We start from the raw sequence: 24,319 nt of genomic DNA, 5'->3' as shown, positions 1-24,319 counted from the left end.
ATTCCTTATACGTGCTCGATATTGCGGGGAGTTCTCGACGGATTCTCCCATTGACCTACCACCGGCCACCACCACCAGCGCCCCTTTAATTTTTAAGTAGGTAGGATTGTCAGAGCCTAAATGCTTGGCACTTAGTGCTAGTATTAGGTAAAAAGTCTATAAGGGCAATATCTATGGTAGAAAAAGAAGACGAGGCAGACCCTGCCTAAGATGGAGCGATGGTGTGGGCCAGGACGCCAGACAGCTTTTAGGGATATCGAATTGGTGGACCTCGGCGCGAAACCGGGATGTCTGGAGTTCCTTATTAAGGCAGGCCTAGACCGGATACCGGTTGTTGCGCCGTTGATGATGATTAGGTAAAATCGGGCATCTGCAGAGATTGTGATAACTCAGAAATAATAATCGTTGGCACAACAATCCATATTGGACCAGGGCCTTGAAGTGTGTTAGAGCACTTCATTTAAGACCGTAACGGTACACTACAGAACACTGTAGTAGGGAATGTGGTCAGCATTACGCTCGCCCGAAATTATTACCCTGATTTGACTCAGGCACTCATTCACAGCTGAGTCGACTGGTATCCGACGTCTAATCACGATACAAACCCCACTACCGCCAGCCAGATTTGAACCGCGACCTTCTGTACGACAGCCTTGTGCTCTAACCACTCAGCTATCTGGACACAGTGATGAGAATGCAAGAAGGTTATGGAGAAAATGTTACTACGAGTAATTTGTAACATACTGCCCTCCATTGTTGAACAATTTGGTGTCTCAAGATGGGATTGACAACTGGTAGCCCTAAATTGGTTATTGAGTTGGTTGAAAATGCAATGCGCGGAAAGGGTAGTGTCAGCCAGTACTACACAGTGATCGCTTTGAATATGCAAAATGCTTTCAATTTAACTAAGAACAACCTAATAGGGAGACGACCAGTGTATACAGCTCCCTGACTGTACTTATCGACATCTATCTGAGAGAAAGATGGCACTGGTACGACATGGATGACGGAGTCAAGGAGTTTTCCGAGGGTGTCTCACAAGGCTATCTGTTGGATCAATTCTTTGGGGGCATCATGTATTCTGATCGAGAGAGTGTCGAAGGGCCTTCGGACTGATTGGTATTGTCGAGGTCTGGTCGTTCCACGGCGAAGCGGCGAAAAGTGTGTGTATTTTGAAGATTTCCGATTTAAATGTAAGGTCTTGTTTCAGATAAAACCTTAAAAAGTATCAGCCTTGACTACACACCGTTGAAATTCCAAGGTAATACCGCAATGACCGAGTTGGTTGCCCAGGTTCGTCATGGTCGTTTATATACCTATTATGAGTGCAGTATTAAATGTGACGAGGGGATGTAGGATAGGTGAAATAATATGGAAAAGGAATAAACAGGAGACATATACTTATTTGGTATAGTTAGTGAGGCTTCCGTCGAACAGGATTAATAAATCAATGTTGTAAATTGAAGTTTATGGAAATTGGGGTGGAGTAGCAATCTTATATATAAAAATCAATTGCTGTTCGTTAGTCTCGCTAAAACTCGAGAACGGCTGAACGGATTTATCTTATCTTGGTTTTGAAATGTCCGTGGAGGTCTAGGGAAGGTTTAAAAGGTGAGAAAAATTCGAATCATTGCCGGTAAAACCCTAAAAACAGCACTTTTCTTCTTCCCATATAAACTTTTTTTTTTCTAAATAAAATTTAGAGTCATTTTGAACTTTATTGATATTCAATAAGGTTCAGTCACTCACTGTGTTCATCGGACCTCATATTACAGCTATGAAACGGACAAACTTTTTTTAACGCAACTAGAAATATTTGACAACCAAGTGATAATCTTTTATTTCTAAAAAGACAAAAGACATCAAATGTTTGACAGCTCAGAACATGTTGTATTGGAAAATATAATAGAATTTCTGTTTTTAGTATTTTTGTTTCTCACCGTTTAAAACTTCTCTGAATTTCCATAAATATTTTAAGACCAAACTAGACTACCTCGACCTAGACTAGATATTAAGTTTTGTTACAAATTAAATTTCTGAACGCAACAATAATATTTGACATTAGATTTGACAACCAACTAATATGTCAATCCATCCTGTTGCACTTTAGAACACGGAAAGAAGTATCATATTACGATATTGCGTTACGATATCTATGAGTGCGCGAGAACTTTCTTTACTTTGGCGATCCTTTATGACTTTGATTATTTACAATTTACCATGCCAAGGAGAAGACGACCTGACTTAGGTCGTCGCAGTCAATCAAATGTGCGAAGAGCTACCTAACGTGCTAACCGCACTGATGACCAGAGAGAGACAGATCAAGAAAATAGTCGTATTGCTATGTCAGAATCGCGTTATTTAGTGAGTGATAATGAAGTAGATAAGCTTAGAATGCAACGAGTTCGTGCACACCAAACACAACAACAGCAATCACGACATAATGAAATTGATCGAATCCGCAGACGAAATGCTTCACAATATGCTTTTTTATTATAATAAATACGGATTCGTTATTTTATACAAAAGTTTAGGTCTTTTATAATATTTATCGATTGAGGCAGTACAAAGTCTTTCGGGTCAGCTAGTACATAATAAATTTGGAAGACGAAGAAATTATCAATAAGGCTGAAAGCCTCGGTGTTGGAAGAAAATTTCAGGACCATCTACGCGCTCCTGACAGACGAACAACTATAAAAATGCCCTTGAGACCAATTGATCGGAATCCTTTCACTTATTTTTAAAACATTTTAAATCTTCATGATTATGGGCGGATATCTAAAATCTTTAAAAGAGCTCAATTATTTTCTTATCATCTATTCCATTTAAAAACGTTTTGTTTGCCACGAAATCGTGAATCAGTTATCGTTCAACTTGGCAAATATTGTACTCGTTTTGTGTTCATAACCCAGTGACGAACAATTTGTACGAAAAACTTGTGTTCAGCACACATCAACAAATAAACATTCAAATATATCTAAAATCTTTTCAAATATATGCAAAGAAAAATGTCCTTGTAAACTAAACAAGCCAATTGGAGTCATGTTTCTTAAAACGTATTTTGAAAACATATATGTATACTCTTGCAAAATATATTTAGCGTATGAATATCGTAAAAAAGGTTTTACCTGCAAAGAAATGGTTAAATTGCTTTGTTAAATAAGATGCCGTCATCCTTTATTTTATGTTTATATTCAAAGAAATTGAGTTTGTCAAAGTATTGCAATTAATTGAAAATATACTTTTGTGAAGTAGTGTTAAAAACTTCGTAAAAAAAAAGTAATTCATAAACGAGACTCGCTCAATTCTAAGATGTTAAATTTAAAAAGTTTTCAAACGGAATCGTGGAATAAGTACAACAAAATATCGGGTGCGTTCGGTGAATAATAAGAAAAATTTAAATTTGAATTTGAATTGAAAAACGGTCAAACAAAAACTATATGAGAACGATATGTGGAAAATTATTGTGTGGGGTGACTGTGATTCACATGGTGGAAATGTTAGAGGGACCATATTTATATTATATACAGAATCGTATTGTGTAACTTAAAATAGATCCAAAAAGCGTATTTCGTAGTAAAAGTGTTTTGAATATTTAAGATTATTATAAATTGCTTATGTAGTTGCAATAGATATTCTGTGGCGCAAAATTTTAAAGCTTGTATTTGTACAGCTTTATACAATTGTTACATGTATGTATGAGTATCTGATTTGGTTGAATTTCGAAGAGAGTGGAACTAAGGTGTGTGTAAGTCCTCAACCCTTAATACATATCTAAGTATCGGTGAAAGATAGTCTGTTTTTTAGGGAACAGCAAAGGAACTAGGAACTGTAAAAACTACCACTGGAAATCCAGCAAAAAGGTGTAAATTTCAGTTCAAAGAAATGTTTACACCATATATAGTAAAAGTTTGGATTTCTGAACGCTCGCGAGTCTCGTGGTTTGGGTCGAACTGTCAGCATTATTTGTAAACGTCAGTTTTCGCTCGTGACGACCCATGTCCGTTGCTGGGTCATTAATTCAAACACATTGAGACGAAATGTCAAACTAGGAATTAATTCTTCTCGATACCCAAAAGGACGAGATTGTTGAGATAGTCGTACCACCAAAGCAACGATGGCTAGATACGCTAGATGGTGATTTGAGAGCATTTTGAAAGTATCCGAACTAGGCCTATGATCAACAAATATGACGAATTCCAATCGGACGAACTGACCCTGTTTCGAGCAAAATACAGGCCAAATAAGAAGAAATTGGTGATTTCCTCAATCAAATTCGTATTTTACAAACCGATTATGTAATTTCTCCGACGAATTTCTCAATTATTGTACGACCATAAAATGACACGACCATAAAATGACGCGACTATAAAATTAAGCTTTTGGGAAAACAAATCATCTGCAGACAGATAGTTTTCTAGATGTTTGCAATTATTTTTATTTTTGCTTTTTTGTTTAAGATTTGAGATATCTCAAGTCCGCATCCACTTGATGTCAGACCAGTCAAGAAGCTTCGGCCTTAAGTTTAAGGATTTACGTTCAATTTAATTCGCACTCACGTCGTGTTTTGCGTTTTGCGTTTAATATGTGGGAGCCGCTACGGTCAGGATGCTCCCAGGGCAAAGGTGAGCCAGCGTTTGACGAGTTGTCTCTGCCTTGGTACAAAATCGTAAAACCACCTTCGCTTCTTAACTTTTTAGCATATTTCAAACTTCAATTAAGATTTATTTTGATAGACAAAAATTAGATCCTTTCTAAGTTTGTTTGTAGTAATTAAGATAATTTAGACTTCAAAGGGCAAAATTCAATTTATGAATCTATTTCGGTGGGTCGGAAAAAGTTCCAATTACTTCAACAGAAGACCCTTTCATAAAGAATTATATTTAACCCGGATCGAATTATCAGTCCTCACTTCTTCAGAAAATGTGGATAGCCTAAAACTCATGCGTTTTGTGAAGCAATTGACGAAGATTGGAATTCATTAAAATGGTCCCAACTGAAAGACCAACTTCATTAATCGACTTATCCAACACAAGATATAAGACAACGATGATCGTCGTTTCTCGAGTCCATGGACGTTAACATGCAGGGAGATCTATCAATAACTATGATCCTTTAGAGCGTTGCCATTTCGAATATGTCATAGAATTCCGCGGCACATTACCTAATCCATTCAAGTCCAGATACTCAGTGAAAGCGATGCCCGCTTCCACACAAAGACGAAGTCCTGGGAGTATCATTCGTCAACATCCAGTCGGGTCCTCGAAAATCTAGCGAGCTTATGTAGCTTTTTCCCTCTAAGATAGGCATAGATAGGTAAGAACAAAAATATTGTGGTAGGAATAGATCGTGCAGTTCCTGTATTGTCCCAAGGCACTAGGAATCCAAACGATGGACAAAAGATCGACGGACGCTTAGACGCGAATCGGACAATCTTCTTTCTGATGACAATCAAAAACAACACGAAGTACTGGTGCAAGGACGCGATATTTCTCGTGGGCGAGCGAGGACAGCGAATCAATGCCTGACGATTGGCAACGAGGCATTATCTGTCTCATACATAAAAAGGGAGATATCACACAGTGCAGTAATTATAGAGGTATCACGTTGCCGAGTACCATCTATAAAATATTCGCCACTATCTTGCTAGGCCGGATAGCCCCATACGCCCAGAACATCATTGGCCCATACCAAAGAGGCTTCACTCCAGGCAAATCACCAACAGATCAGATTTTCTCTCTGCGGCAAGCGATGGAAATCTATTCATCGACTTTAAAGCCGCCTATGATAGCATAGCCAGGGGCCCGACGAAATTAATAAGACTGACTAGGCTGACCCTGACCAATGTGCGGGGCCAGATAAAAGCAGCAGGATCACTCTCAAGATCATTCGACATCAACAACGGTCCACGGCAAGGGGATGCCCTATCATGCGTCCTCTTTAACCTGGCCCTGGAGAAAGTGATCCGTGATGTTGAGGTAAATGCAAGAGGTACGATCCTCTTTAAGTCCACCCAACTACTGGCTTATGCTGATGATAGCGACATCATGGGAAGAACCACCCGCGAGATCTTGGTCTGCACATCAATGAAGGCAAGACAAAGTATATGGTGGCAACGTCAGCAGTGAAAACCACCTAACTAACAACATCAAACCGCACTGGTCAAATAGGAAGAATGAGGGTAGGAGAATACAACTTTGAGACCGTTGACAATTTCTCCTATCTAGGGTTGAAAATCACAACCGATAACAGCTACGATGATGAAATCCGCGCAAGCTTGTTGTCAGCCAACAGAGCCTATTTCAGCTTACAAAGACTGTTTCGTTCGAAACGTCTCACCATAGGGTCAAAGCTCTTACTGTACAAGACTATGATCTTGCCAGTCCTCATGTATTCCTCGGAAACTTGGGTTCTTAGCAAGAAAAATTGCGAACTCTTGGCCGCGTTCGAGAGAAGAATTCTCCGAAGATTTTTTGGCCCCCTACATGAGGATGGACGATTCTGTAGCCTATGTGACGACGAAATCTATGAGTGATACCATGACCGTCCGGTTGTGGATAAAATCCGGCTCAATAGGTTACGGTGGGCGGGTCACTTAATCCGTATGGATGAGGATGATCCCACCCGGAAAGTCTATAAGGGCAATATCTATGGTAGAAAAAGAAGACGAGGCAGACCCTGCCTAAGATGGAGCGATGGCGTAGGTCAGGACGCCAGACAGCTTTTAGGGATATCGAATTGGTGGACCTCGGCGCAAAACCGGGATGTCTGGAGTTCCTTATTAACCTAGACCGGATACCGGTTGTTGCGCCGTTGATGATGAGGAAACATTTCTTCGTAAACTCAACCTCGTCAGCAACGCCAAAAGTTTGGGTGAAGCGAAAGGAGACATCAAGAGTACCGCCTTCAACGATGGAGGAAAGAAAACTATCACGCTGAAGAACCTTTTGCACCAAACTTTATAGCAATGAGAAGATACCATCTCAATCTTTTCCTTTTGTTCAAACAGATCTTAAGAGCTGCTCCAGGTGATCTAAACAGGTTTCTGAAGACCAAAGAGTGTGACTTTTCCAAATCAAATGTGAATTAACTGGAAAATTCTTCCAGTTAATGAGTCAGAAAAATAGAAAGCCTGGTACCGGCTAGTGGAAAAGAGTACGTAAACCTTGGGGTCTCAAAAATTCTTAAAGAGTGAGGATTCAGTAAAGCCTGACCACTGCATATACTTCATAAGAAAACGACGACGCTAAACGGGAGAATAGGGCCCTGATCGAGGCAGCTCATGCCTAATCATACACTCGGACTGCTATTATCCTTCTGGCCATAAGTAATTACAATCAGATGGATTCATACCCAACTTCGAATTCCTCATGAGGCGTGGATCGGAACGCCTCGAATCCAGGCATATATGTTCGATAATTTCAACGACTACTCGCAAAATTCGATGGCATACATAATCTGGTTCCAAGAAGCAAAGAAAGTCATCGTCTCTAGGGCCGTTAAATTCTTGGAGGGTTTCGAGGTCATGAATCGTCGATAAGAGCCCTCAAAATGGAAAAGGTTCTCCTCTCGCCAAAAATATTTAAAGAGCGCCCTGGCAGACCAGATTGAACTAATCCAAGCGTTCCTTGGAAAACGATGAAGAACGGGTAAACATCAAAAATTGGACCCCAATGTCACTGGACAACGCCGTCAAAGAAGATAAGGAGGCTATGTAACACATGGGTCATTAAGTCCCGAGATTAAAACACACATCGCGCCGTGAATGCCGGTATATTTCAGGAGTGTTGTGTTTTTCGGTAGAACCAACTTTTAGAGGACCTGTGTGAAAATTTCATGGCATTAAGTTTCGTAGTTCTTGGGATATTGAAGGCTAAGTGAACTTTAAACATGGTCACACATCTACCGAAGACGCAGAGCGCCCAGGTTGCCCAATTGAGGTGACTGCACACGAAAACATCCAAAAAGTCCTAAAAATCTCGTTGGAGAACATGGGTAAGATCCTGAAAATGTCAAAGGGCATTGTGTCCAAAATTGTGCATGACAGTTTGGATATCAAAATGTTTAGTTCCAAATGGGTGCCGGGTTTGCTCCCAGTGGACCAAAAACCACAACGAATTGATGATGCAGAGCGCTGTTTGCAGCTGTTTACGTGGGACAGGAAAGGTTTTTTGCGTCGGTACGAAACCATGGATGAAACGTGGATTCATCGTTATTCTCCGGAGTGAAAAAATTTGTCAGCCGAATGGAGACGAAAGGGCGAGACCTGACCAAAGCGCCCGAAGACAAAACATTCAGCAGCCAAGGTCATGGCCTCTGTGTTTTGGGACATCCACGGAATTATCTCCTTGGACTTTATTGCGAAGGGTCAGACGATCAACAGCGACTACTCAATTGAATTATTGAACAGATTGGTTGACACAATTCAGCAGAAAAAGCCTCACACTGCAAAGAAAAAATAACCAGGATCACCAGGATAATACGCTGATTCACAAGTTGATGAAAACGATGGGGAAATTGCTCCCACACCCCGCACCAGATCTGATCCTATTTGACTTCTGCTTGTTCAAAGATGTCAAATGAAGCTCCAGGGAAAGAGATTCGGCCCCGGTGGTGAAGTTATAGTCGCAAACCAAGGGCCTATTTTCAGGTTTAAGACACAGTGCATTAACTGCTTTATAAGAAAGGAAGCGATCCAAACAAAGATCATGGAGCCTCACGGCAAAGTAAAAATCGTTGGGTGCCGAATTATCAAGATGACAAGACTATCAAATGACGAAGAGCCAGGTTGATGACAAAAGCATTCGCCCAGAGAGCAGGGATAAATTTTAATGGTACTTGTGCGCCGGTTGCAAGGTTGAGCAAGGTTATCACTGGTAGGAACTGGTGCATGGTATGAGGATCTCAAGGCTCATCGTACTGCGCCAGTTAGGGCTCCGATAGTATGAGAGACCAAACCAGGCTGTAGAAGGTTTAGGATTTGTACCGACTAACGAAGAGATATGTTTCGATTTTGGTTAGTGCAAATCATTTCACACCCCTTTAACGCTAGAAGTTGAGTCATTGCGGAGAATGACTGCGAGATCGATGCGATGAGTGCACATAAGTATCTCGTACCATGGATCCCTCAGGGGTCGTTAGCGATTTTTAAACGGGTCGCTTACGATACGGGGTGTGACGTTCCCGAGGTGCCCGAGTAAGTAGTTCTGCCCCCTAGCTGGCAGCATATCTGCGTCCTAGGTAGTAGCCTCGAGAAAGCTTCTCGGTGAAGAGCGAACCGCGAATGACCGGTACACGTCGGGACACACTGGGAGTCTCCGGAGCCGTCGACAACTCTTTGTCGGCGTTGACGGGGTGATGTGAGCGTAGCTCTGCCAAGGTGGTAGTTGCGACGTGTATCAGGAGCCAGCCCCTTCGGGACCCTGGTCGGGAAGTGTGCATTGAACCGGTGTTAGTAGACCGCGTTGCCCCGAGCGAGCGCTAATCCGTCCGTGAATTCCGCGATCAGCTAAGCGTAGGTCAGGCCTCAGAGAACTGGGGTAGGGGCCGTGTCCCCGAGAGTATATCCGTTCTTGACTATTGCGGCCCGCTCCCTTGCACACGATGCGCTGGTACCTTTTTCATGGAGAATATTCAGAAAATTATAAAAAAAAAATGACGAAACAACAGACAAGGAGGAAGAGCTGGGTGCGTTTGGGCGGAGCACAAAAATGCGTCATTCACCGCAGCGATCAGTGTAAGAGGCTACGAGGGCTGATATACCCGATGAGACACCGGGGCGCCCAAATAAAGAGGAAGCCTCATCAAGTGGCGCGACTGACCATGCGGAGATGGCAACTCCATTACCTTGCAGTGCCCCTGTTTTAGAAGTAAGCTCAGTGAGAAACGCTAGTTCTGAGCAGATGGATTTGGACACAAATCGAGTGGAAGTGCATTCGACCGTCCTCGCTAGAGCCGAAGAGGAAAGGCTCATCAGAAAGTGCGCAGCAGTGGTGAAACGTATGCGGTCGGCAACGTTCCTTCAGAGGAATGTCAGCAAAGGCGTCAAAAACGGGCTAATGGAACTGGAGGAACTACTGGACCGCATTTCCTTTTATAGACGTACGTGGAGAGCAGCGGAAGACAATTGTAGAGCAGAAACAGTAGCACTCCCCGCTGAGAATGCTTGCGTCAAACGGACCGCAGATAGCCCTCTGCAAAGTGAACTGGGGAAAAAGCGGAAAGAGGACGACGTGCCTGAACGAGACTTTATCGAAGTAGTCTCCAAGGCCCAAAAAAAGAAGGCGAAAAAGGATAAAAAGAAACAACGGACTCCGTCGCCAGAGACACGTCTGTCCAAAAACAAGGAGGCTGCCAACCCAAAGCCAGTAGCGGAAAGAACGAGGAAACGAAGAAGGACTAGACCGTCGGCTCTGCTCATTAAGCCGACGGAAGCCAAGACATTTGCGGAAGTCCTTAGTGAAATCCTCTACAGGATGAAACCCGAGGAGAACGGAGCAGAGGTGTCTTCGATACGGAAAACAAGGAGTGGTGGAGTTCTCGTCGAACTGGGCCCAAAGACGACCAACAAGAGCACGTTCTGCGAAGCGGTCAAGGGGCTATTGGGGGAGAAGGCTCGTGTTTCCAGCTTAGGACCCATGTGCTCTCTAGAAATACAGGATCTTGACTGCCTCACAGAAAAGGCCGAAGTAGAGGAGGCGCTAAAGTGTGAATGTCCAGAGGTGACCAATGCCCGGGTAGGTATTACCTCTGTAAATGCTCGAGGCCAAAAGCTCGCTGTGGTGGAAGTCTCCGAGCAATATGCGAGGAAACTCCTTAACAGCGGGAGAATCAAAATCGGATGGGTAGTATGCAGGGTACGAATGCGGATAGTCCCCACCAAGTGCTACAGGTGTCTGGACTATGGACACACGACAGCAGCCTGCAAGGGTCCGGACAGGAGGACAGCATGCCGGAGATGCGGCCAAGCGGGTCATCAAGCGAAGACTTGCAAGGAAAGCGAGAGTTGTGTTCTCTGCAGGGATCGTGGCGCGTCTGACGAAAGCGTCGCACACACTGCGGGCTCGGGATGGTGTCCGATCTTCAGGGCGGAATTGGAGAGGGCTAGGGTGTGAACGCCATGATCCGCATTTTGCAAATTAACATGCACCGGAGTGCAACCGCTCACCAGTTGCTAGCACAGTTCGCTGCGGAAGTAAATACTGATCTAGTGCTGATTAGTGAGCAATACCGAAACAAGGACCCGTCCTCATGGTATCTCGACTTATTGGGAACCGCTGCCATCTGGGTTCGGGACGACGTTCGACTTCGTGTTCTTGCCGAAGGCCGAGGGCCGGATTTGTCTGGATTCGGTGTTTACGTTTTTTAGCGTTTACCTGACGCCGAATGAGTCGATTCCGGACTTTCGGTGCCGGCTTAATGTTCTGGAGGACGCCGTTTCGAGCAGGGAGGGACGAATCCTGGTTGGCGGTGACTTTAATGCCAGGGCTCTTGAATGGGGCATGCCTCAATCAGACTCCAGAGGGAAACGGATTCTGGAAATGGTGGCGAGAACCGGGCTCGTAATTTTAAACACCGGATCCACGCCAACGTTTCGGCGCCCTGGTTGTGAAGGAAGCATTCCTGACATCACTTTTGCGTCGGAATCTCTGGCATCATTGGTGGGCGGGTAGCGAGTACTAGAAGACTTCTCGGCAAGTGATCATCAGTACATTGCGTTCGAAGTGTTTGACGCTACTTGCCAGCGAACACCAACACGACGTTCCCCCTGCGTGTGGAATGTCGCGAGGGTGAACATCGAAAGGTTCGTCGAAGCTCTTGGAGCAGGTAGGGCCGCGCTGGGGGGCACTCCGGGGGGTGTTGGTGTCGCAGCTGACACCGTCGTAAATTCAGTGATGAAACTGATAACGACGGCGTGTGAGGCTTCTATGCCACGAAGAGGCCCCAGGCGCGACAAGGCTTCTATGTACTGGTGGACGGCGGAAATTGCCGACCTACGGAAGGAGTGTCATAAGCTCCGCCGTTTGGCACAACGTTTGTACGCCAACGAGGAGGTATGTGCCATAAAGGCACAATATAGATCAGCAAAAAGGAGACTCCGCAGCGCTGTAAATAAAAGCAAAGCTCGCGGCTGGCAAAATCTTGTTAATGAGGTGAATGATGACCCGTGGGGACTTGGCTATAAGCTTGTCACTCGGAAAATCGGGGCTCTGCGGAAGCCCTGCATATTGAGCACCGACCAGATGGACCGCATTGTGCGGGCATTGTTCCCCAGACACCCTGTACGGGTTGATGTAAACAGCACGGAAAGCGTCGTGGATTGCCCCCTTTTCACAATGGGACGCGTGCTTGAAGGAGGGCATTTTTCCTTGTCGCTGGAAAGTGGCCAGACTCGCGTTGATCAGTAAGGGTAAAGGAGACCCGGAGCTCCCGTCTGCATACCGACCGCTGTGTATGCTTGACACGACCGGAAAAGTGCTCGAGAAGCTCATCAGGAGTAGACTCGCTTAAGCGATCCGTGCTGCCGGGGACTTATCCGCAAGGCAGTTCGGGTTCAGAACAGGGAAATCTACAGTGGATGCTGTTATGGAGGTCGTAGATCCGTTTAATCGAGCCGGGGCACACAGCCGCCGATCTCGACGGATAGTGCTTCTCATGACGCTTGATGTCAGAAATGCCTTCAATTCCGTGAGATGGACAGATATGCTAGGCACACTAGAGAACTCCTTTCACGTGCCAAGCTATCTCTTACGGATATTGAGGGATTATCTGAAAGACCGCTCCCTGTTCTATGAGACGCTAGAGGGTCAGACGAGGATGGAAATCACGTCGGGAGTAGCACAGGGATCCATCCTAGGGCCGGACCGCTGGAACGCTTCCTACGATAGTCTGCTGAGACTCGATATGCCCGAAGAGTCGCGCCTGGTCGGTTATGCAGACGACGTTGCGGCACTTGTTGCCGGACGCACTGTTGAACAGGCGCGAAGCAGACTTGGTATATTGATGCGACGGGTAAACGGATGAATGACTGCTCACGGTTTCAACCTTGCGCTGGAAAAAACCGAAGTAGTCATCCTGACCAGAAGGAGAATCCCGACCTTGCGTCCCATATCGATCGGCGAGTTGACTATAGAGTCAAAACCAGCGATTAAATACCTTGGTTTAATGCTCGACTCGAACATGAGCTCCTTCGAGCAAATCAAAGCAGCCGCGGACAGGGCTGCAACAGGAGTCGCGGCCTTGAGTCGGCTAATGGCGAATGTCGGCGGCCCTATATCAACTAGGAGACGTCTACTCATGGTAGGAACGCAGTCCGTCCTTCTCTATGGTGCGGAGGTATGGGCTGATGCCCTTGACAAGGAGGTGCATCGTAAAGGCCTCGCTCAAGTGCAGAGGCGGGGAGCTTTGCGAATGCGTCTGCTTATCGCACCGTCTCCGAACCGGCTGTGATGGTGATTGCGGGAGTGATCCCCGTTGCCCTCCTTGCCAAGGAGCCGTAAGGGCGAAAACTTAAGAGAAGTGGTTGCCCGTGAAGAACGTCAACGCACCCTGAGATGACGGTGAGATTGATTACTTCCTTACCCAACTTCTAAGTGGGCATGGAGGTTTTCAGTGTTACCTGGACAGGGTTGGGAAGGCGCGATCTCCTGATTGTGTGTTCTGCAATAGAGTGGCGGATGACGCTGAACACACCTTTTTCTCTTGCGAGAGGTGGGACGGCCTCCGCCAGCAGCTTTATGCAGACACAGGGGAGCTCTCTCCAGACAACATTGTCAGAGAGATGCTGAAGAGCGCTGGCAGCTGGAATCGTATTGCTCATTATGTTCGGGCTCTTCTTACTACGAAGAAGATTGAGCTCGACCGGCAGAGGGATCGGACGGTAAGGGGTTCCCTGAACTAACAACTCCCTTCCTCCCCTCCCCTCCCGTTGGTGAAAGGAATTCCCTGACTTGAAGGCTCCCAAAACCGGGAGAGCGGGAGGGCTAGCCCGAAGTAATGTGTCAAACGGTTCCAGGCTAGTTCTCTGATGACAGGGAGGTGTTTAGTTGGTAGTCCGCCAGCGTGCTGTGGCGGGAGTCCAACACTCTGTGCGTAAACGCATTCACCTACCCTACTCCCAAAAAAAAAAAAAAACCATGGATTTTGTATCACGAATTTTACCACAGTTACATGGTGAACATTATGCATGCTTCAAGTATACTTAAGGGATGAAAATGCAACTTCAGGAAAACCCACTAGTCAGCTGTAAAGCAAGCCTCAAAGTGCTTTCCGGTGTTCGCATCATCAAAGAGACGAGAAATTTGATGGAGAATTTTGGCTTTGCAGGACAGTCTAATCTAGTGAATTATAATTAATCTAAGTGTAATCTCGCGGGGTTTCTAACGATTAAATTATCTAAAATAATTAAGACTTGCGTTTTCTTTTCGCTAGTAATATTTATTAACCTTGCGTCTGGAAGTATAGCACTGATGAAGGGAGGAAATGGTTGCCGAAATATCGGTCTTAGTCATTTCAGATATTCCAAGTAAATTTCGATCATAAACTTCAAGGAAGACAATCTATCAAAGGAGTATATAGGGCTAAGATTTAAAGATATTTTTTAAAAGTTCCTTAGTTCCACCCTTTTCGTTTTGTGCTCTAAAATGTAGAAGAAACTCGGCGGTTTCTTATAGTGTAATTTGCAGTCAAGGAAAATACCGATTTTCTGGTTGAATGATTTTTACTTTTGTTGATGATTTTCAATCTGTACAGTCAATGCATATCTTATTTGCCAGTTTTAGTTTCATGGCGGAGGTGCATATCTGATATTTCTCAAAATTAAATTAATTGGAATTTTATTTATTGGAAATAACGGCAATAAATATATTTGAGCGCGTAAATACATGGAAAGCAGTTAATGCATTTCACTTATTTAGCAACAATGCAACATCTTTGTAGAAATTATAAGCGTAAATATCTTAAAAAAATGTCCATTTATCGAAAAATTGCATTCAGATACTTTCAGTATATATTCTAAAATGCGAATCTAACGAGGAATGAAGAAGGATTTATTGAAATCCAAAGGACGAAAATCATTCAACACGTGTTTGTATCATCTTTGTGTATGTGAGAACTTGTAAAGAATAAACTGTTGAACACATATGTATGTAAAATAAAAAAAAAAAATAAACATCACAACGGTAATAACGATGTAAAAACGAATGCCTATATCCTTTCAAAACATACGTAATTCAACCATTAAGAGGGTGAAGTGTTCAGGAAAATGAGATGACATTGTTCATTCGTAATTCTTAGAAAAGTCTCCCCCAAACTAGTTTGTAGTTAACATTTGTTTGACAGACAGACAGACAGACAGCGGCGAAATGCACCGGTGACTATGACAGGTCAAAAAATTGCAGAAAATGTGGGGGAGAAGGCCATATGTTCGGGGAGTGCAAGGCTGAGCCTAAATGTATGCTTTGCAAGGAAAAAAAGGGCGTCGACTGTCGGCACGTTGATGCAAATCAACCTCAACCACTGCGAGGCAGCGCAAGACCTTCTCTTGCAAACCATCTATGAGAAGGGAATCGACGCTGCCATAATCAGCGAGCCTTATTGCAACAATAAGAGCGGTGCCTGGACTGCAGATGTAACTGGCAAGGTGGCAATATGGGCGTGTGGAAATCAAGCTATTCAAGAAGTGATGGAGTTTTCAGAAGTTGGGCAGGGCAGGGCAAAAATAACTGATATCTATATATATAGTTGCTATGCTCCACCAAGCGCGACGATAACAGAATTCGAAGGAATGATAGATATGCTAGTCTCGCATGCAAGAAGTCGAAACTCTCGACTGATGCTTGCCAACACGAGAAACGTTTCCACTTTTCGTGGGACAGGGTCGGGCTCAATAGTCGATCTGACATATGTCAGTACCACATTGGCGAGGAGAATGACATGGTTTGTCAGTGAGCATTACGCCACCAGGCGATTTTCCTCCAGATCGAATATGGGCCATGCATCGATGTGCCTTCCTGTGAGGCTGGAAACCGAGGCTGGTCCGCGAAGGGGCTTGAGGAGGATGCATTCATAGAGATACTATTGGGAGGCCAAAATCTCGGTGGTGCGGCTATGGAAAAGGTAGAGCAAATGATGGGACGCATAACGAGAGCATGCGACGCTGCTATGCCGAGACCACGAGTTCTCGCAAAAAGGCGCTCAAACTATTGGTGGTATGGAGAGATCGCATGCTAGAAGGATCTGCCAACGATCTAGAGGAAGACCAGACTTCGACGAGAAACGGTTAGTATATGTGAACTTTCGAGATAGGCTTAAGCAGGCTATACGGACCAGCAAGCGAGAATGCTTCAAGGAACTTTGCACAGAGGCAGACCAAAGCCCCTGGGGAACAGCGTACAGGATAATTATGAAGAAGATGAGAGGGCGAACACCACAACTGACCTGTCCGCATCTTCTGCTCGATATCGTGACGGCGCTCTTTCCCCCGGATAAAGGGGACCGCAAACAACACAAGCAAGCATTGGATGTCTACACCATACCCGCGGTAACTGAGGAGGAACTTATGCAAATTTACCGGAGAATTGGTGATAACAAAACACCCGGTCTGGATGCTGTCCCCAATAGAGCTCTGAAACTCGCTGTTAAGACCACACCCGACGATCAGCGTGTTGGATACATGCATGATAGAAGGAGTTTTCCCCGACCGGTGGAAGAAACAAAAACTAGTTTTGCTCCCGAAGCCGAATAAGCATCATTCCGACCGATTTGCCTTATCGACATGGCAGGAAAGATGCTCGAAAGGGTCGTCCACAACAGACCGCTCCCTATCATCGAATATAAGGATGGACTACCGGAGCGACAATTTGGATTTCGTCAAGCCTACTGAGCGATCGACGCCGTAGCTGGCTCGAGACGCGATGTCGTCTAAAAAATGCTGTGCCGTGGTGGCGTTGGACATCAAAATTGCGTTCAATTTCGCAAGCTAGGAGTGGATAAAAAGCTCACTGGCTAAAACGGGTGTCCCTAGTTATTTGATTAAGCTACTCAAAAGTTACCTTTCGGAGAAAACACTTTGGTACGACACGAATGAGGGATCCAAGCAGTATACCGTCACCGCAGGAATACCACAGGGCTCAGTGTTGGGTCCTCTCCTGTGGAACGTCATGTACGATGGGGTCCTTGTTCTTCCCGTGCCAAAGGAGGCCACGATAATCGGTTTCGCAGATGATCTAGCTGTGGTGATCGTCGCGAAACAACCTGAAGACGTTGAAATGTACGCTAACGAAACCATTAGCGCCATAAAAGCGTGGCTGGAGATGGTTCAGCTTGACCTTGCGGAACAAAAGGTGGAGGCGGTCTTGATTACCAATCGGTTAATATTCGTGTTGGTGGTCACGTCATCACTTCAAAACCGGTTATCAAATACCTAGGGGTGATGATTGACGCTAAAATCAATTTCAAGGGACATCTGGACTATGCCTGTGAGAAAGCGGCAAATACCAGCGTATCATTAGCGCAAATGATGTCTAACATTGGAGGCCCAAGATACAGTCGCAAATTACTTGTGGACGGAGTGGTTCGCTCCACACTATTATCCGCGGCACCAATTTGGGAGGAAGCACTAGCGTGTGAGAGTAATCGTATGAGGGTAAATATGACTTTCCGCTTAGTCGCGCTAAGGGTGTGCAGCGTGGTCGCTTAAAGCACAGTCCACCCCGCGAAGTAATGCTTTGCGGCGATCCTGCGGGGGAGGAAAAAGGAGAAAGTGGGGGTGGTTTTCGTGGGTGAGAATCCCACATACTGCTGCAACCTGGCGCGGCAGTGTCTTTGTAAGATTTACACCTCCATTCATAAAAAAAAAGACAGACAGACAGACAGACGGACAGACTTCACGTACAGCGACCACCAGGCGATCACTTTTGAACTAAGGACCGAGCCACAAGGCAGGAGACCCGCACCCCGGAAGCCGAAATCCAAAGGAACACCAGGATGGTCTGCAAAAGCGATGGATGAGCCAACATTCATGGAAGTGTGGCTAGACCTGCCTAACAAAGCCGGCACGTCCACGGATAGAGCTCTCCATGTTACACAAAGCGTCTCCAAGGCATGTGACGCGTCGATGCCTAGGAGATGCTCATTCTACACTAGAAGACCCAATTATTGGTGGAATAGTGAACTTGCCAGTCTTCGATCGATTTGCCACAGAGCCAGACGAACGGCTCAGAGGGCAATAGGTAGGATCGATCAAAGGCAAAAGGAGTATGCCTATAGGGAAGCCCGCAAGAACCTCAAGCTCGCCATCCAGCGGAATAAGAGGGAATGTTTCAAGGAGCTCTGTTTAGAAGCGGACATAAATCCGTGGGGTAGCGCCTATAAAATCGTGACAGGACGATTCAGAGGCCGATCATCACCGCAGATCACGTGCCCTATGCTCTTGTTGAAAATAATCCAGGGGTTATTTCCCCAGCAAGAGCGGGGTACTAACACTTTCCAGCGTCCCCTGAATGTGACGTCGTTTCCACCAGTCACCAGGGACGAGCTGCTGGAGATCTGCAGTCGAATAGGCGACAGCAAAGCCCCGGGTCTGGACGGCATACCGAATAAGGCCCTCAAACTTGCCGTCAAATGTAGACCGGATATGTTCGCGGAGCTGTTCGAAGCGTGCATGTCCGAGGGTATCTTTCCAGCGACGTGGAAGCGGCAGAAGCTGGTGTTGCTGCCTAAGGCTGGCAAACCGCCAGGGGAACCGTCCTCCTATAGACCCATATGTCTTCTAGACACTATGGGGAAAATGTTGGAGCGGGTTATTTATAATAGACTACTCCCAGTCGTCGAGACCCAAGGCGGCCTTTCAGATAGGCAGTATGGGTTCCGCAAAGCCAGATCAAACATTGATGCCATCAAAATGGTTACTGGCTTGGCCGAAAATGCAATTCACGGAAGGGGTTCTACCAGCAAATATTGTGTGGTGGTCACCCTGGATGTGAGGAATGCTTTTAACTCGGCCAATTGGAACCTTATACGAAAGTCTCTGGCGACGATTGGTGTTCCCACCTACCTTGCCACTATTTGCACGAGCGAACATTGTGGTATAATACCGATGATGGACCCAAGGAGTACATTGTCTCCGCGGGTGTCCCACAGGGCTCTGTACTGGGCCCACTACTGTGGAACATCATGTACAATGATGTGCTTAACCTTCCGGTTCCGGAGGAGGCCACGGTGGTGGGTTACGCCGATGACATAGCACTGGTTGTGGTCGCAAAGCATCTCGAGGATGCTGAGTTGTACTCAAGCGAAGCAATCAGTGCTGTTAAGGCTTGGCTGGAAAGTGCTGGACTGGCACTTGCGGAGGAAAAGACGGAAGCGGTCCTCATCACTAAGCGCCGCAAAAGAAATTACGCCTGCGTCAGAATCGGGGATCGTATCATCACTTCCAAGCCGGCCATCAAATACTTGGGGGTGATGATAGACGGAAAACTCAATTTTAAGCAGCACATAGAGCATACTTGTAAAAAAGCATCCACCACGAGTATGGCTCTCGCAAGGATGATGCCGAACGTAGGAGGACCGCGGCATACTTGCAGGCTGCTCATAGCCAAGGTGGTGAGTTCTATCATGCTGTATGCAGTCCCAGTTTGGGGAAACGCGCTGCAGGTTTTAGGAAATGCATATAAACTGAGTAGGGTTTCCAGAAGAACAGCCTTAAGGGTGTGTTCTGCCTTCAGGACCGTCTCAGACGATGCAGCGTTCATCATCTCGGGAATGATGCCAATTGACATCCTGGCAACCGAAATGATGAACATTTATAACACCAGGTCCATCTCTCCCTTATCGCAGGTGAAAAAAGCCGAAAGAGAGAGATCCATAAGCAGGTGGCAACAGCGATGGAACCAGTCAGAAAAAGGTCGTTGGACTTACAGGTTGATCCCTTCCATCAGGGAGTGGCTGGAGAGAAAGCATGGGGAGATCAATTATAATCTCACCCAGTTTCTCACCGGTCATGGAGGATACCGTCAATACCTTTACAGGTTTAAATTGGACACCTCGCCTAATTGTCCAAACTGCGACGGGGTCCCGGAGGACCCAGCGCACGTATTCTTCCAATGGCCTAGGTTCGTGGAAGAAAGGAGGAACCTAGAGGAAACTCTAGGTGAAGTGCTATCACCGGAAAATTTTGTCAGGAGAATAGTACCTTGCCAGGAAGACTGGGATGCGATCAATTTCATGATCGCAGTGATCCAGGAGAAACTGCGAAAAGCAGAAGAAGTGAGGAAGGCGCGGTTACGGACCCCGCGGGAAGACGGAAGGAGACCTAGCTAAAGTAAGCTAACTCCGCCCCGTGATGTAATACCTAAAGGTGGTTCCACGGGGTAGGGGTTGAGTCGGGGGTGGTTTTAGTGGGTAAAAATCCCACACGCTGGTGTGTCCAGACCAGTGTCTTTTCAAGATTTCCACCTCCTCAAAAAAAAAAAAAAAGACAGATAGACAGACAGACAGATGGACAGACAGGCAGACATTGATGTGAAGAATGCCTTCAATTCCGCCAGATGGAGCAAAATACTAAACTCCCTAATCAACTTAGGCGTGGCGAAGTACCTGGTGCGTATCGTTGCCGACTTCCTGATCAATAGGATTCTGTGCTGCGAATCAGATGAAGGAAGGAAATCATACCAAACGACATGCGGAGTTCCACAAGGGTCTGTCCTAGGGACACTCTTGTAAATTATTATGTATAACAGGGTACTGACGTTACACCTTCCTACTGGTGTGGCCTCCATTGATTTCGCAGACGATATTGGTGTGACGGTTGTTGCACGCCCTCTCGAAGAAGTCGAGCTTTATGCAAATGAAGCAGTCTATGAGATTAAATCCTGGTTAGAGAATGCTGGTCTACAGCTCGCAGAGCATAAGATAAAAGTAGTACTTATTACCAAGCGGAGAAAGTGCACTTCCTTGAAGATTAAAGTTGGAACGCAAACAATTCATTCCAAGCCTGCACTTAAGTACTTAGGGGTAATGATTGACCAGAGGTTGAATTTTAGATTGCATGTGGAGGGTGCAGCAACCAAAGCATATAACATTGGAGCGCTGCTTGCGAGAATGCTACCAAATATAGGTGGCCCGAGGCCGAGCCGTGGACTCCTTATTTCGAGGGTGGTCAGTTCGACCCTACTGTATGCAGCCCCAGTATGGGTGGATGCACTGGAAAATATAGCAAATAAGAGAAAGATTGAAGCTGCGTATCGCATAAGTGTACTCCGAACATGTTGCGCTTACAGAACAATATCTAATGAAGCAGCTTGCATGATAGCAGGAATGGTCCCGATTGAGATTCTGGCGAAAGAAATACAACGACTTTACGACCGAACGTACCTCACCGGAGAATCTCCTGCCCGTCGGCGACAGTTCGCACCAACTGAAACTGTCGCGGAATGGCAAGAGAAGTGGGGCGAGTCAGAAAAAGGCCGCGGGACCCACAAAATCATATCATGGATCGAGCGACCCCACGGCAAAGTAGGTTTCGACCTAACTCAATTCTTGAGCAGACACGGAGGCTATCGAGCATATCTGTATCGATTTGCGCTAGATGATTCGCCATATTGCCCAAAGTGCCCAAATATTGCAGAGGACGCAGAACACGTCTTTTTTCATTACCCCAGATTCGAAGCCTAAATGGCTACAACCGGGGAACACTTTACACCCGAAAATATCATGGAACTTACGGTGAAAGCCAAGGGGATATGGACCGAAGTCGAAAAAGTGATTGCAACCATCGGAAAGAAGCTTAGGCAGGAAGAAGTCATCATCATTCAAACAAAACCTTAAAAAGAGATTCGCCCCTAAATTGGCTTTTTCTCTGCCAGGCTGTACTGCATTTTTCATGTAACGCTTGAGGGGACAAGAAGACACCAGTGAGGCTGATAAACTAAAACGTTCCAATGAGATGGGAGAGAAGGTACTCCATACCAGCTGGCATGCATGGCGGGGTTTCACTGTGCGAAACCCTGTTTTTAAGTTACTAATTTGGTGGAAGACGATGAAGCTTCAGCTCCAACCAAAGTCTTTTTGGGGCCTCATTTGTTTTGTTTCTTACATCGGAGTTAGGGTTTGTTACAGCCTGAAGGGAACTTCAGAAAAAAAGTTAGATTTGATTCTTGAATGGAACTCAAACTCTTATCGCTACAATGATAGTTGAAAGTCTCTTTCCGGGATGCTTTCCCAGGTCATGCCTCTTGCAGGCTCTCATGATATTCTGAATGAACACCTAATACACCAGAAGAGTGTGAGATGAAGGTATGGAATGATAAATGGTCGTTAGTATTAAAACATGAGTAGAATTCAATAAAACAAAAAATTAAATAAATTTACAGAAATGAAAAATATACAGTCATCGCTCGACAACTCACCCTGGCCGCTAAACTTGTGTTGGGCTTCTCCAGCAACTCCCAAAGGTACTTTTGGTACTGGGCGCACTTGCCGTCGCCGAACTCCTCCTCTTCGCGCTGTCGCAAGCTCTCCGCCTCCTTGCGCATCTCCTCGTGCACGTGCTCCTTGCGCTGATGGTACTTGTGTTGGCAACAGGATTCCAGGTACAGTTCGTCCACGCCCCAATACTCGAGATCGTCACTAAACGCTAGCACGCACATTTCGTCTACTAAGTGTAATTTACCGGTACGATAAAAATTTAAAATTGAACTAAAACTCTTCGGGTGCCTATCGAAAAAATATTCGTTGTCAACTAAGGAATAGTCGTCGCATAGCTCTGAGATCGCTTCGTGTGTTGTACATTCGCGCAAGCGTCCGAGGCGTGTGTGCGGCAACCGCTCGAGCGTTCGCCACAACACCTCGTGCTTGACCCCGCCCACGTTAATCGAGACGCGACGGTTCATAGCCTTGGATCGCGCTATCATAAACGGCTCAGGCGGTATGGAGGACATGGATCTGGAATGTGCTCGCTGCAGTGTGGCAGCCGGGGCCGTGTGGGTGGCCACCGGATTCGAATGCGTGGGGGAGGTGGCAACCGGAAATGGGGCATAACGTACTTCCTTACCGGCGCCGGCGCCAGCGGTACCTGATGCGCTGGTGTTCGAAGTTGCATAAGCAACGCTCCCGCCAGGAGCTCCAGGGCCAGGATTAGGCCCACCACTGTTGCCACTGACTCCGCCCCAACCGTAGCCCCCACTACCGTTTGCTCCAGCACCGCCCCCACTTCCGCCCCAACCGACGTTACTGGCACTCCCGCCGATCCCACCACTAACGCTAGTATAATTTCTATTCCAAGCACCATCGCAGCTGTAGCTTTGGTGCTGGTGTGCTCCGCCTCCCCCACCCGCGCCTCCGACGCCGATCGTCCCATCCTCGACCCAATGCTGAGTTGCTGATTGTTGTTGTTGCTGCTGCTGTAGAAGATGTTGTTGCTGATGCTGCTGATTTTGTTGTTGTCCAACAGCCTGTCCACTACACAGTGTACCGACCATTTGTGGTCCGCCATTATTAATTGGGGGCGGTGTAGAATCGCCCAATTCCCAGCGCACCGCTTCACGGTCTCTGTCGCGTTCGCCCACCATAGGGCCGTTACTGTAAAAATCACCATAAATTCCGTGAGGGCCTGTTGCAGTCAAGGACTACGTCAGCTCAATTACCGCTACATGAAATCACTCATCCCTCTTATTCAGCTTCGTACTACTGAGTCCGTTACTACTTCTTTGATGTCAATTGATTCGAAAAGTCGTTCGATTAAGTATCCGCCACTCTCTACCGATGTAGTCGATTCGAGGTCAGCGTTTTCACAGGTTGAATTCGATTCGGTCCGCTTGATTCGATGATTGCCCCCGCAGCAAGTGTGCAGTCGCCAACTCGTCATCGTCTTTCGTCGAGTAACTAGTTATACTACTATTTCGAAACTACACCTTCCTCAGATTCTGCATGAGTCGGTGCGATCCCAGGACCTCACCTGCAGCTAACCCATCGCAAGGTCATTTGGTTTCTTCACAGCATTCGTGGAAAAACCTGAAAAGAAAGATTCAAGATAATCTTTAATTTGGCTGAGTAAATTCTTTTCGTAAAAGTAATAATTAGTTATGAAACTTGTCCTTAAAGCTGAGGTATTGACAGTTTTTAAAACCTTATTTATATAACATGTTGTCCTCAAGAAAAAAGAGGAAGGTTAGAGGAAATGTTTCCAGCTCTATCCTCACTAAAATAAACCTGTTGAGATCAGGGAAAGAAGTGAATAATGGTATACTAATTAGGTGATATCATTTTCAGATGTCCGTCTGTCTGTCTGTCACACACAATTTTCTTATAAATGGTTACACCT

The 24,319-nt window shown here is 45.9% G+C and overlaps 1 protein-coding gene across 5 annotated transcripts in view; it reads right to left on the bottom strand.

Annotated features, from left to right (window-relative positions):
- The window catches only part of LOC119649404 (potassium voltage-gated channel protein Shab), a 587,838-nt gene that overhangs the window by 228,875 nt on the left and 334,644 nt on the right, over window positions 1–24,319 (bottom strand). For all 5 annotated transcript variants that reach the window (XM_038051534.1, XM_038051538.1, XM_038051536.1 and 2 more), the window contains 2 exons: window positions 23,643–24,009; window positions 22,407–23,577 (listed from right to left, as the gene is read on the bottom strand). In XM_038051534.1, the coding sequence (XP_037907462.1) occupies window positions 22,407–23,567 (1,161 nt within the window). In that variant the 5' untranslated portion in view covers window positions 23,568–23,577; window positions 23,643–24,009. The remainder of the gene's footprint in view (window positions 1–22,406; window positions 23,578–23,642; window positions 24,010–24,319) is intronic.

Source organism: Hermetia illucens, chromosome 2, assembly GCF_905115235.1.
Source record: "Hermetia illucens chromosome 2, iHerIll2.2.curated.20191125, whole genome shotgun sequence".
Classification (NCBI taxonomy): Eukaryota; Metazoa; Arthropoda; class Insecta; order Diptera; family Stratiomyidae; genus Hermetia; species Hermetia illucens.
Note: the sequence above shows the minus strand (reverse complement) of the source record. Positions and strands in the feature narration are given on the sequence as shown.